This window comes from Pteropus vampyrus, unplaced genomic scaffold (assembly GCF_000151845.1).
Source record: "Pteropus vampyrus isolate Shadow unplaced genomic scaffold, Pvam_2.0 Scaffold131, whole genome shotgun sequence".
NCBI lineage: Eukaryota > Metazoa > Chordata > Mammalia > Chiroptera > Pteropodidae > Pteropus > Pteropus vampyrus.
Window position 1 is genome coordinate 1,281,293 of NW_011888912.1, and position 11,609 is coordinate 1,292,901.

General features: G+C 55.1%; 1 protein-coding gene across 5 annotated transcripts in view; it reads left to right on the plus strand.

The window, feature by feature from the left end:
• The first annotated feature begins 1,787 nt into the window (after positions 1–1,787).
• The window catches only part of NR5A2 (nuclear receptor subfamily 5 group A member 2), an 86,333-nt gene continuing 76,511 nt past the window's right edge, over positions 1,788–11,609 (plus strand). Inside the window, exons 1-2 of one of the 5 annotated variants that reach the window (XM_011367248.1) lie at positions 1,993–2,069; positions 11,162–11,175. In XM_011367248.1, coding sequence (XP_011365550.1) covers positions 1,993–2,069; positions 11,162–11,175 — 91 coding nt within the window. Of the gene's footprint in view, positions 2,070–11,161; positions 11,176–11,219; positions 11,245–11,609 lie in introns of all 5 variants that reach the window. The other 4 variants (XM_011367249.1, XM_011367252.1, XM_011367250.1 and 1 more) reach the window with 4 other exon arrangements.

The window sequence follows — 11,609 nt, forward strand, 5'->3', positions numbered from 1 at the left end:
GGCCAAATGCAGAAGCAGACACAAATCCAGCTGTCTTTTATCAAGTTAGACATTAAAAAGTTTGTGAAAAAACTGCTTTTTATAAATTATTTTGCTCTGCAATACTTATTTTTAGTTTAAAATGTGTTATTTGTAGTAACATGTAACGGGTTTATTGTTATCTTAATAAAAGGAAATAAATTGATGTATTCATAGATAATTTTTTTTACTTTCTCAATTTTAATTTCTAATACAATTAATACTAATAGATATACTTCACAAAAGAAACAACTTTTGGGGGTCCTAATGATTTTTAAAAGAACAGCTGCTTTGGAGAGTCATATGTCCTTTAACATAAACATAAGTATATTTCTAGTATTGTGCCACATTATCATTTGATTACTTAAAGAAATAATAGCAAAGAACTGACAAAGGTGATTATAATCACCCAATCCTTTTTACTTTAAAATACACATTTACTTGTTCAGCTAAAACACCTTACTTCCCCAGCCTCCTTTGCAGCTAAGTACGAGTAACGCCTACTTTCTGCTAGTAAGATGTAAGCCAAGTGCTTACGTGGCACCTTCAAGACGTGTTTTGGAGAAGCGTGCGTTCTCGCCCCGCCCTCCATGTGCTTCCTGGTAGTGATGGCTGGGACTCTAGCAGGCATTTTGGAACATGGAGGATAGTAAACAGGAGGGAACGAGGGGCAGGATAGCTTTGTAGAGCCACCAAACCATCCCCGGACTGTCCACCTCTGAAACTCTTTTGTACGAGAAAAAGAAAAGTCCTATTGAAATCTTATTAAACTGTTTTCTGGTTTTTCTATTAAACGTAGTCAAATCTAATCCCCTAAAACTACAATTCTGATGATGGAAGCGCAGTATGTAAACACTTGAGGTTTTCCAAAGAGAATATCAGGGGGATAGCAAAAGAAAAAAAAAAAACAACAAGAAAACCATATGGGAAAAGATATGTGTTGCTCTAAGAACCCAGATTTTATTACTTTGAAAAACAAAAGGGATATTTGACAAGAGCTTAAAACGACCTGTGGTCATTTGAGTAATAATTCTCTCCTGGTGAAGCGTGATCCAGATTTTTCCATAGATTCAAGGAAAGAATAACTTTAAAATTATAAAAAATGTATTACACATTCATCATTTCGCCGGCATTAGCCTCACAGCATTAAATTTTATTTTATTGGGGGTAAAGAGATAGGTTGCCCTTTTAATCAACTGACCAATGCACAAACAAGCTCAGGTTAATGCCTCGGCTAATGAACAGGCGTGACGAAAACACTGGTCTGCAAAACATGAATAAATAAGTGACCATACGCTTGCGAGTGCTATCTGTGGTGTTCCAAAGTGTCAATCATATCTCTAGTCGCCACTTAAAGAATTAATATCTGCCAATGTTATCATCTAAAATATATTTACAGAGGTCAGAAGAGCGAGTCTGACCTCCTCTGTGCAAAGAGGTGATGACATCAAGAGGGTATGTCACAAGCCTAAGCTCAGCTGGTGGATTTAAGCTGTTCGGAGTTTTGCCCGCTAAGGATGATCTCCTGACCCCTTGCTCTGCAGCCTTCCACTCTGCTGCACAGCGCTTCTCCACTTCTGAGTTAATCATTTCTTTGCCATTATCTGCCAAGAGTTCTTATCTCTTTTGCTGTCACTTTATAACAGGGTCCTCTTATCAACCTGCAGAGAGTCATGTGATCTGTCCAAGCCTATCGCAAGCTTCCATTTTTCTGATTAGACACCATCCTGAAACTGGATCCATGGTTTACAGCAGGTCACTAATGCTGGAAAAAGTACAGGGTCCAGGGGACAACTCGCTTGTAACTTTCTGAATACTTGATTTTTTTTTTTTTGCTTTTTCATGACTTTCACTAAGGGTCACTGCTGTCTGATGCGTCCTCCCCCAAGGCCACAAAATTTGACAAGCTGCACTTTTTCTCATGATCAATGATTTCTGCTTTGAGTCAAAAGATCACCTGTGATTTCAATAAGAATGTCTTCTAACGCAGACACTGGGGACATACAAGAATCTCTAAAGCATGGACTCGCATCTGTTGGTAAGTCGGAGTTGTTTTCTTTATCATCTATTTATATTTTGCTGTTACACGAATACACGGAATTTAGTCTCATCGATGTATTTAGTATAAGTCACTTGCTTTCCCTATCGTCTTCATTAAAAGCACATAAGCACATGTATATATGACACATATATCTTCCTTGAGGTTGGAAAAAAGCAAATGGGTATTTCAAATACTATTCATTACAGCCATTAATGACATTCTGGATGTCATTCTATCAACCTAAAACAGCTGGGGAAATATGTCAATTTCATGCCTCATATTTTCTGATAATTTTTAATCAGAAATAATAAGCTAAAATTTGAATAACTGGAAACAAGTTAACCATATGGAGTGATCGATCACCGATCAAACTTTAACAGCTTTCCAATATTTGTGAAGTCTCAAGCCACAGCTCAGTATGGTGTCTCATTCGCTGCAGATACTATAGAAAATCTTTTGTTTTTCTGGCAAACAAAAGTCATGCCAACGACAACAGAAAATCATACTATACCTTTAGTTAAGGATTAGAAGCTAAGGGTTACTGATTGTTTTTCAAAATGATGACCATGTCTTGTTTTTATAAACATAAGTATATAAAGCTAATTTCCAGTTTTCAAAAGAACAAAAAATGGAGTGACAAACTTAATGTCACAGCAAGAACACATTCAATTAGCCCTGGCAGTGAAGGGCTAAGGGAGGAGGGTCCCAGCGGTCTGCAGTCAGCGGCCGGGGGCTTCCCTCTAGCACTTTCTTCGGCTTGGGGGCTGGGGTCCCCTGCGACCTACTGGAACCAATAGGAAAACCACGGCTTAGCTTTTTCCTTCTGGTTGAAAACCAGCTGACGCCGCCGGGTGCAGTGACTTTTTTTTTATGGGCCCGCTACACCCTAAAGTATATCAGTTGAGGAAATGGTTGCAAAAACTGGCCTGGACTTAGGAAAAAGAACGCTCGGGAGGACAAGCCGAGGGCAACCGGGAAGCGACTGCCCTGCGGACAAAAGGGCGTGGGCACCAAAAAGGGGCTGAAAGGGACACGAACCGATGTCACCTCCTGTCGCTGACCACGAGCTCCCTCCGGGCGGGAGCCGCGCGGGCGTCCAGTGGCTCGGGCCAGGGGCGCGCACTCGGGGACGCGCCCGCGCGCAGATGGCTCAGGCCACGGGCGGACGCGGACGAGACAGGGTCGGGAGTGGCCGGAGGCGCGCGCGGGGCAACCACGGGGCAACCGTCTGTCCCCCGCCGCCCTGGCTCTGCGGTGGGACAGGCGAGTCGGTCCTGAGCGGGAGGACACCTGCTGGTCACGGATCGGCTGGCGGGGAACCCGCGCGATGACCGCCCCCCTGGAGGGGCAGCTAGAGACTGGTCTCAACACGAAGCGCCGGAGGGGGCGCTCAGCTGGCCTCCCCAACACCCCAAACCTGCGCGGGCACTTCCGGGCGCCAGGTCCCGGGATGACAGAATCCCAGTCAACTTTCCGGTCAAAGGGACCTCCTTCCGGTGCGTGTCCGCGGCCGCCCGCCCCTTCCCGGCCCAGGCGCTCTCCTCCCCATCCGCTGGTAGCGCAGCCCCACAGGTGGCTGAGAGATGTCCCTGTCTGCAACATCTTAGTCACCCAGGCTGGCTGCTGACACTGAGTCCATCTGTTCACGGGGTCACTCCCGGGGTCCTCGGCTAGACAGACTCAGCCAAAAGGCTGCCGGAGAGGAGGAGGGGACAGTGTGGGGCCCTAAGACCCAACAGTTGGGTGAAGGGGCTGAGCCCCAATCCCGGAGGCGAGTTGCCCCTTGGACTGGGGGCGACTGCCCAGCGCCGCCACTGGGCAGACAGACCCACGGGGGGCGGCTGTACGGAGGGTCTGGGGACCCTGGGCGGCTTGGAGATGGGGTAGGGGTGTGGAGTGCGCCGCGACACTGAGCCCAAGGTCTGTAGAGGTCACTTGGGGTTTCCAACTCTACATTGCTGCAGTTGCGGGCGCGCTAGCAAATGTGCCGCTTTATCCGAAACGCCGCCTCTGTGCGTCCTAGCTGGGCACGTTTTCTTCTGCGCACGTTGGCAGTTCCATGAAAAATGTGTATAAATGTCTGCACTCAGAGAAAAGTGGAGTCCAGGGGACGCTGTCCCTTCCGCCTACTCGCCAGATAGCCACGGGGAGGTGGGGGTAAGGGCAGCAGACTCGGGTCACAACCAGTGTCCCTTAGGGCCGCCTGGCTCCGGTGTACTGTCCAGACTCTCGGTTTCTGGCTTAAGTTTTTTTTTCTTTCTCCCAAATGGTGATTTTACAGTGTGATATACAGTAGTAATTTAAGTGACAGAAACAGAGAGAAAAATAATACTTGTCTATAGCAACCAAAGAGCCAAGTCTGTGTGGCAGGATTATGACATGTATTTATTGACCCTCCTGCAATATGCCCAAAAGTATGCTTTTATCTGTAGTAAATTTATGTAATTCTCCAAATGAAGTGCATTTATGGACGGTACCACACACATTCCGTACAACGCTGCATATTATCCACAGGAATCCCATCCGCGAGCTGAGGGCAGCACACGCGCAATGCAGACGCTGTGTTGAGACTGGGGCCTAAAGCTGCTCTCTGGTCCCCTTGGCGCCTTGGGGCTGCTTCTATTCCGGTGATAACCTCTAGAAAACCTCGTGTCCATAAGGACCTCTGAAAGTAGATATCTTGCACTGGAAAGCGTCATAGCGGGTTATGTCACCCTAACCTCTAGCTGGCTTTATTTACAGTGTACTTAAGATGCCAGTCGCCAAGCCCAGCTTCTGAGTAAGGTCTGCTGCCTCCTGTCCCTCCTCGGCCAGCTCATGTCCCAAACAGTGCTTCTCAGATCCCCTCCCCGGGCCTCCACCCACAGGTCTGGACCTGGCCGGAGTTAAAGGATTTCTTTAATGCCTCTTAATAAATGGAGAGAAATTCATGGAGGAAGGGAGGACAGAGACTTGGCGGTGCTTTTTCACTCACTCCCTCCGCCTAGACACAATGTCCAGGGTTATCTTGGATCCAGCCTTGAACTTGAGCCCAGCTGGAGAAGGGCTCTGGGAAGACTGCCGCCTGGAGGCCCCGCACTGCCCCAACACTGCCAGCACACTCTCCAGGGGAGCATCAGACGGCTTGCTCCCCGAGTCCTCAGCCTGCCTCCAGAGAGAGCTACTTCCGTGGGTTGCCCTTCCCCACTCTCCTTATGGGGACAGAAACTTCTCTGAGAAGTCCAGGTGGCTCCAAGGAACTTCAGGAGTCTGGAGGCACCGTGGTCTGGGGAAGAGCTGGCCCAGCGTGAGCGTGACAGCCCGCCTAGGGAACCAGGCGACTGAAATTAGCCTGACACTTCACCAAGGCTGCCCCTTTCTTCGTTCTGAGGGGAGCTCTGTTCGGTGTTTTTTTGTGGGATTGATAAACAAGAAAAGACATACTTAACTTTCAAACTCCAAGTAATCTGAATACAGAGAGCATAAACTCTTTGGTGAGAGGTTTCATCTGGGGGTGATGCGACTGGTCCCCGAGGACCACGTCATGCACTGTAGGACAGTCACCCTAGTGAGGACCTCAGAACAGTTGGTGGTTCCCATCTAGTCAGCTCCTTGCAGAGAGGTGAATGGGCACAGTTAGGAGAGAGGCAAGACAGGGCAGCCACCTTCACCACCGGCATCGACGCAGCTATCCTGACCGGCTCAGGCAGCTGTGTGACCCCACTGCCCCGATGACAAAGTGCGATCAGTGAGGCCCAGGGACTGACCCAGGCCCACTCGGCTTGGCCAGTAAGCGAGCCGTAAACAGCCTCCGGTGTGATTCTGAAACCCATGCTCTTTCCTCCAGGGACCTACCTGTCCTTACTGATATAAAGGAACTAGGATTAAAAACTTGGTCCACTCCTGCTTCCCTCCCAAAGGCATTTTGGTGATTAAGAAAGATGTGTGTAAATGGCTTTGGCCTCCCTTTTCCTTTTCCATTGGGAATCAGATTTAGATGCCCCAGACTTCAGAAGGGCTGGAAGGGACAGGTGGGGTCGGGTGGGGAAAGCACCCAGGGGACAGCACCCAGAGGCCCCTGGCAGGGCAGGGTGGGAAGGGCCTGGGGCTCCTGCAAAGGATGTCATTTCAGGGGGAGTTCGCTGGTCTGTTGCAGCCCTGACAGCGGTCAGAGGGCGCTGGGGAAAGCAGCGCATCTTCTGGTCAGAGTGAGGGAGTCTCAGGGGGACAGGGAACTGGTCGCAGTGAGTGCGTTTGGAAGCAAACGTCAGCGGTGTCACGGGTCAGGGTAGAGAAAGAGACGTTGAGCGTGCACTCCACTTTTAAGTGCTTTTGACAAAGCCGGTGTGTCCCCTGCAGAGAGACCCTAATCCCTGCCGGTGCTCACATTTGTCACCTTGGTGCTGACTGCTGGCTCAGGACCTGGCCCCCCGCAGCCTCAGGCCACCAGGCTCCACCTCCTCCGAGTCTACACGGGATTGGAAAGAAAACTGGTTGGAACCCGGCGCGGCGCCCCCGAAGCGACTTCCTAGTTTCCAGACCAGAAACGCAGGGAAAAGTGAAAGAACGTGTCCCCGGCCTGGCGCACTGGCCCCCACCTCCTAGTCGCAAAAGTTGTCAGGAGGTCGGAGGAGCCGACGCCGGACACTCGCAACTCCCGCGCCGCGAGCCCGGGTGACGGTGCCAGCGTGAGTCACGCCTTTCCAAACCCTCGCGTCCTTTGCTGTCCAAGAGGGCCCCCAATGGCTGGAGGGCCCAGCTCTGCGCTGCCGGCACCCTGACCTTGAGAACGAGAACCCCTAGCTCAGGGCTCCCCCAAGACAAGGCCCCCGAAGGTCCACCTGGTGCTGCCGGATTGGGGGAATCGGGAGCATTCCCGCAGGAAACGGCCCCTCTGGTGGGGGGGGAGGAGTCACGTGACTGCCGCCGGGACGACCTAGCCCAGGTGTGGCCGGGGGTCTGGGATGGGGGAGGGGTGCTGGGCTGGCTGTACTGGCGCCGGGGGTCCTGCTGGTGCCAGGATGGGCCTCCACAAGGTCGCCATTGTTCTGGTTTGTCCCGAAGCTGGACAGGGGGCGGTTCCAGTTTTGAGTGTCCCAGTTTTAAGTGGAAGCTGACTCACCTCCATTTCAATCACAAAGAGGAAGAGGTGGGTTACACTGGACCACCGACCTGGCATTTTGTCTGCAGCCTCAGCGGCTCACAGGAAGGCTGCCATCTTTCCCAAGGTGGGCCTGGACCCTTGGGTGGGGACAACGCCCAGCAGAAAGTGAGTCCGCACCGCTACAGGGGCAGCCCACCCGAAGAGCAGCAGATGCCGGCCACCCGCCACCCGCCACCCGCCACCCGCCACCCGCCAGGCTGGCGACTCCCGGGACTTCTCTCCCTAGGGGCAAAGGCGGGAGGGCGTGGAGGCCGCTTAGCCAGGTCCTTGCGTCTCCTCGCACTTCCTCCCCAGTAAAGACGGGCTGTGACCAATGAAGGGCCTGTCATGTGCTCGTGAATCGATGCCACTCGCCGGCACCGGTGAGGTAGGTCTACACCGGCCCCGGTGACTGAGGTGACGTCGTGCGCAGTTTCCGACACAGGAGCACAAAGGGATGTTGTCTTTTTAACGCGGCACGACCCCCCACCCAGCCCCATTTATTTTTTTCAAGGCCACGGCCAGGTCGGTGCCGCTGGGTGCCGTGCAGGGCGCTCTGGCGTCTAAGCCTCAGCCGTAAATCGAGCGCGGGAGAAGCCGGCCCGCTGAGCTCGGAGCGGACCCCGCAGTTCTCGCTAAACTTCATTGTCAAAGAAAAGCCAAGTGGCTTCGAGGGGGCGGGTCGGACGAATCCGGTCAGCGGAGCGTCAGGGGCCGGCAAGCTGGCCGCCCTCTCCCGTCCCGCCACCGGCCACTGCGGTTTCTTCCGGAGATTCTTCTAGAGACTTTCTGAAAAAAACTCTAGGTTTCTGCTGGGGCCGAGCATTGTACGCGTTCTTTGGGAGAAGTCATCACTCTGGTTTCTTAAAAACCGAAAAGTGGGACTGGGGTGCGGGGTTAGACATTGTTTCCCAGGGTGTAGATTGGCACGTTTCCTGCGAGGTCCCCCCCCTCCCTGTCCCAGGCGCGCGGGACAGGTAGGTCTTCCACTCTGTCCCCGCGGGGACCTGTATTTGTCGAGCCCAAGACCTCTCGGTCAGGTGGACGGCACCACGGGCGCAGAGCGCGGCGGCGGGTCCTCGCAGGTGGGCGCGCTGGGGAGACCGCCTGGCTGCAGCCCGCAGGCTGCACGCGGGGCCCCGCAGCGCTGAGCCGGCATAAAATATGCCAGCCTGCGCTTCCCGCGCTCATCAAGGCTGCGGGAGCCTCCCCGAGCCATCAGCCTTTATAATTGCAGCCGTCAATCAACGCTTTCAGACCGTCAGAACCCGCAAGGACAAGCCCCGGAGACCCGTCTCGTCGAAAAGGAGGTGGGGGACGTGGGGGAGAGAGGAGGGAGGTCCGCCCCACTTTGGCAGGCGGTGGGCGGCTGAAGCTCGGCGGAGGGCCCGCCTCCCGGGCCCTGGCCTCGGATCTGCCCTTGGCCTGTGGATTCCTGGGCGCGGTCCTCCCCGAGGCAGTGTCCCAGGCGGAGGATGGGGGCTCTGCCCTCCCGCGGGCCTTCGTCATTCCCGGCCGGTCGGCGTGTACGTGGGTCAGTGCAGAGCGCCTCGGGCCTCAACTCTGAGACCACATGGGCCCTCCCCCCTCCCGCTCACTGTGCGGGGCCTGCAACCTGATCCATCCCCAGGGACCCAGCAGGGCATTACGGGCGACCTGGGCTCCTCTCCTGCTCTCCTAGGGAGGGTGCTCTGGGCCATGCCCAGGCCCACCCCAAGGCAAGCCCGTCACGGGCAAACAGGTACCCCAGCTCCGGGGTTGAAGGGTCAAAGGACCTGAGTGAGTGCTCGGGAGGAACTCAGAGGGTGTGGGCAGGGTGCGCTCCGAGCGAAGTGATGCGCGTGACGTCGGAAGCCGAGGACCGCGCGCTCCCTAGGTCTGGGATGTCTGCGCTCCCCTGAACCCTTTGTGGAGTGATGGGTGGTGGGCCAGGAGGGGAGGGGAGTGTGCCCTCGGGCCTGCAAGAACCAACTCCAGGAGAAGATCCTGCCCGCCTCGTCCTACGCCGCGGGAGTTGGGGGGGTGGGCCTGGGTGGGGACGGCCCTGGCCACGCTCCAGTCCCTGGAGCTGGAGGCGGGGGCTCTCGGAAGAGGAAGTCTCTCGGCTGGAGACCCCTGCGCCTTCTCTGGCCCTGGGGCTCCCTGCTGACTCGGCAGAGCGTCGCCTGGGCCGAACTGTCAGAGCATCGGACATTCCTGGGTGGCAGACTGTGCGAGTTTTAAGACCTTGTGCCTGCGCCTACACTCCCCACCACCCCTCGCCTTTTGTGAAAATATAAATAAAGGTCGGCTGGCCTTCCGACGCCATCACTCCTCGTCCTTGGGGGGCAGGCTGGCCTGGACTTAAGAGGGTGAGCGCCAAGTGCCCTGGGCTAGTCAGGCTCCGCCTCGAGTCCAGGCAAAGGGCTTTCGCCACATCGCAGTGGCACCGTCCTGTCAACCTGTCTTTCCACTTTCAGCCTTTTGACTTCTCCCCCCGCGCCCCCCACCCCACGGTCACCTTCGCCCCCACCCAGAGGAGGAGAGTCTGAAGGCTGCTGAGCTGCCAGCCTGGGGCTGGGAAGGCGGCACACGAGTGCCCCCACGAGCTGTTTGGCTGGGGTGGGCGCGGGCTGTCCTTATTCAGGCTTTGGGCTAAACGGATTCTCAAAGTTCTCCTGCAAAGCCTCGATGTGAGGTCTGAGATCAACGCCCTTTCTGAAATATATATATATTTCAGAAATATATATATATATTAATCCACAATGATACTCAAACCAACTAGGAGTCTAATAATCCTGGAGACAGATTAGCAAGGTTACTAGTTGCTATCAGGAGAATCTGAGCATCTTAAGCCAGATCCCTTTGGCGACTTCAGCCCCACCCCCCACTCCCAAGTTTAAATGTTTCCATAAAATCCAAAGATGCTATGAATACTTAAATTTAAATAACTTAGACTCGCAATATATATCGAAAAGCAGAATGACACGTCAGTGTCCAGAGCCAACAGTATCTAAATTGTCAGGCGTGGGCAACCCACCCATTTCACATAAAAGCGTGTATTATGCATAGCAGTGATTGGAGTATCTCTCTGGACTGGGTAGTTTGCGTGTGTGGTCTCTCTGCCATTCAAATAGAATAAATTCAGGTCTTTTGAGATTCAAATACCCCCTTCTCACGTGGGTTCCGATGATTACCCAGTCTCTGAGCAGACACTGAGTATGAGGCAAATCAGGACCTGCGACAAGGCGTTTGACATGTCATTGGGATGAGATCTGAAAACCTGTGAGAAGTGCCTGGGCTGGTGGCCGATAAATTCGCCTAACAGATGGCACTTTAAAACTCTTAAAAAGTGCTGGGCCTCTGGGCCTCTGTGGCTCGTGCCACTGAAGAGACACCAGAGTGAAAAAGGAAAGCCCAGGCGGCGTTTGCGTCCTCTGTGGAAGCACAGGTCACTAACGCTGAGGAAGTCTGTCGCGAGATAATCTCGGTGGGGGGAGCGTTTGTACGAAAGTGAAGGACCCAGGGAAGAGGGCACAAACCGGGAGGGAGTGAACTGTCGGCGACGTGCCTGTCGCCTTCGTGAGTGGAGACGCCGGGCCGCTCCAGGGCGCCCGGGGCCCATGGCGGGGCTTCTCCGCGGACTGAGTGTCGTGTGGATGGACCCGCCAGACCCCGGGGAGCCGACCCTCTCTGCTTCTGCAAAGGGCGGTCGGCTGAATTCAACGTCTCTTCCCGTTTAGGTCACTGGAATGGGTGTTGAACACTCCCCCCCCCCACAGCCCCTCACCCCACGCAGGCTCCCGGGCGCACCCCCACGTCCCCGCCCCCCTCCCGGCCCCTCCGCTCGCGGAAATTGCCGCCCCAGCCTTTCATCCGCAGCCGCCTTGCTCAGACAGAGGTCGCCGCTCGCCCGCTGTATCCAGCAGGCAGCATCCACTCCCCGCCCCGGGCCAGGGTGCGGCGGGAGGGGGGAAGGCGGGGTGAAGAGGTTGGGGCAGGCTAAGGCACGGGCGTGCGCCGCCTCCTCATTGGCTGGCGTTGGCGTCCGACCCCGAGTCCGGAACCCGTGTCCCTGGTCACTGTCATCACCCCTCATCCCAGCCTCCCCTGTCCCTGGCCCCCCTCACCTCCCTTCTCGTCCCCCCTTCCTTCCAGCACCTCACCTTCGGGGCTGGAAAGGGCCGTGCACGGACGCGCCGGAGGAGTGGAGGGGGCAGGACAGCGGGGCTGGAACTTCACACTCCGCACTTGTGACAGCGAGCGCGAGGGAGCGGGAGCGGGGAAGGGGCGGAAAGACAGGAGAAGCGAGACGCCGCCCCTGCCGCTCCGGACCAGGGCTGTAGAAAAGCGGCGGGAGTCTCCGAGCCGTCCCGCAGCAGCGACAGCGGCCTCGCCGCGGCGGCAGCACCTCTCCCCCGGCCGCCCGCGCTGCGCGCCCGGAGCTCG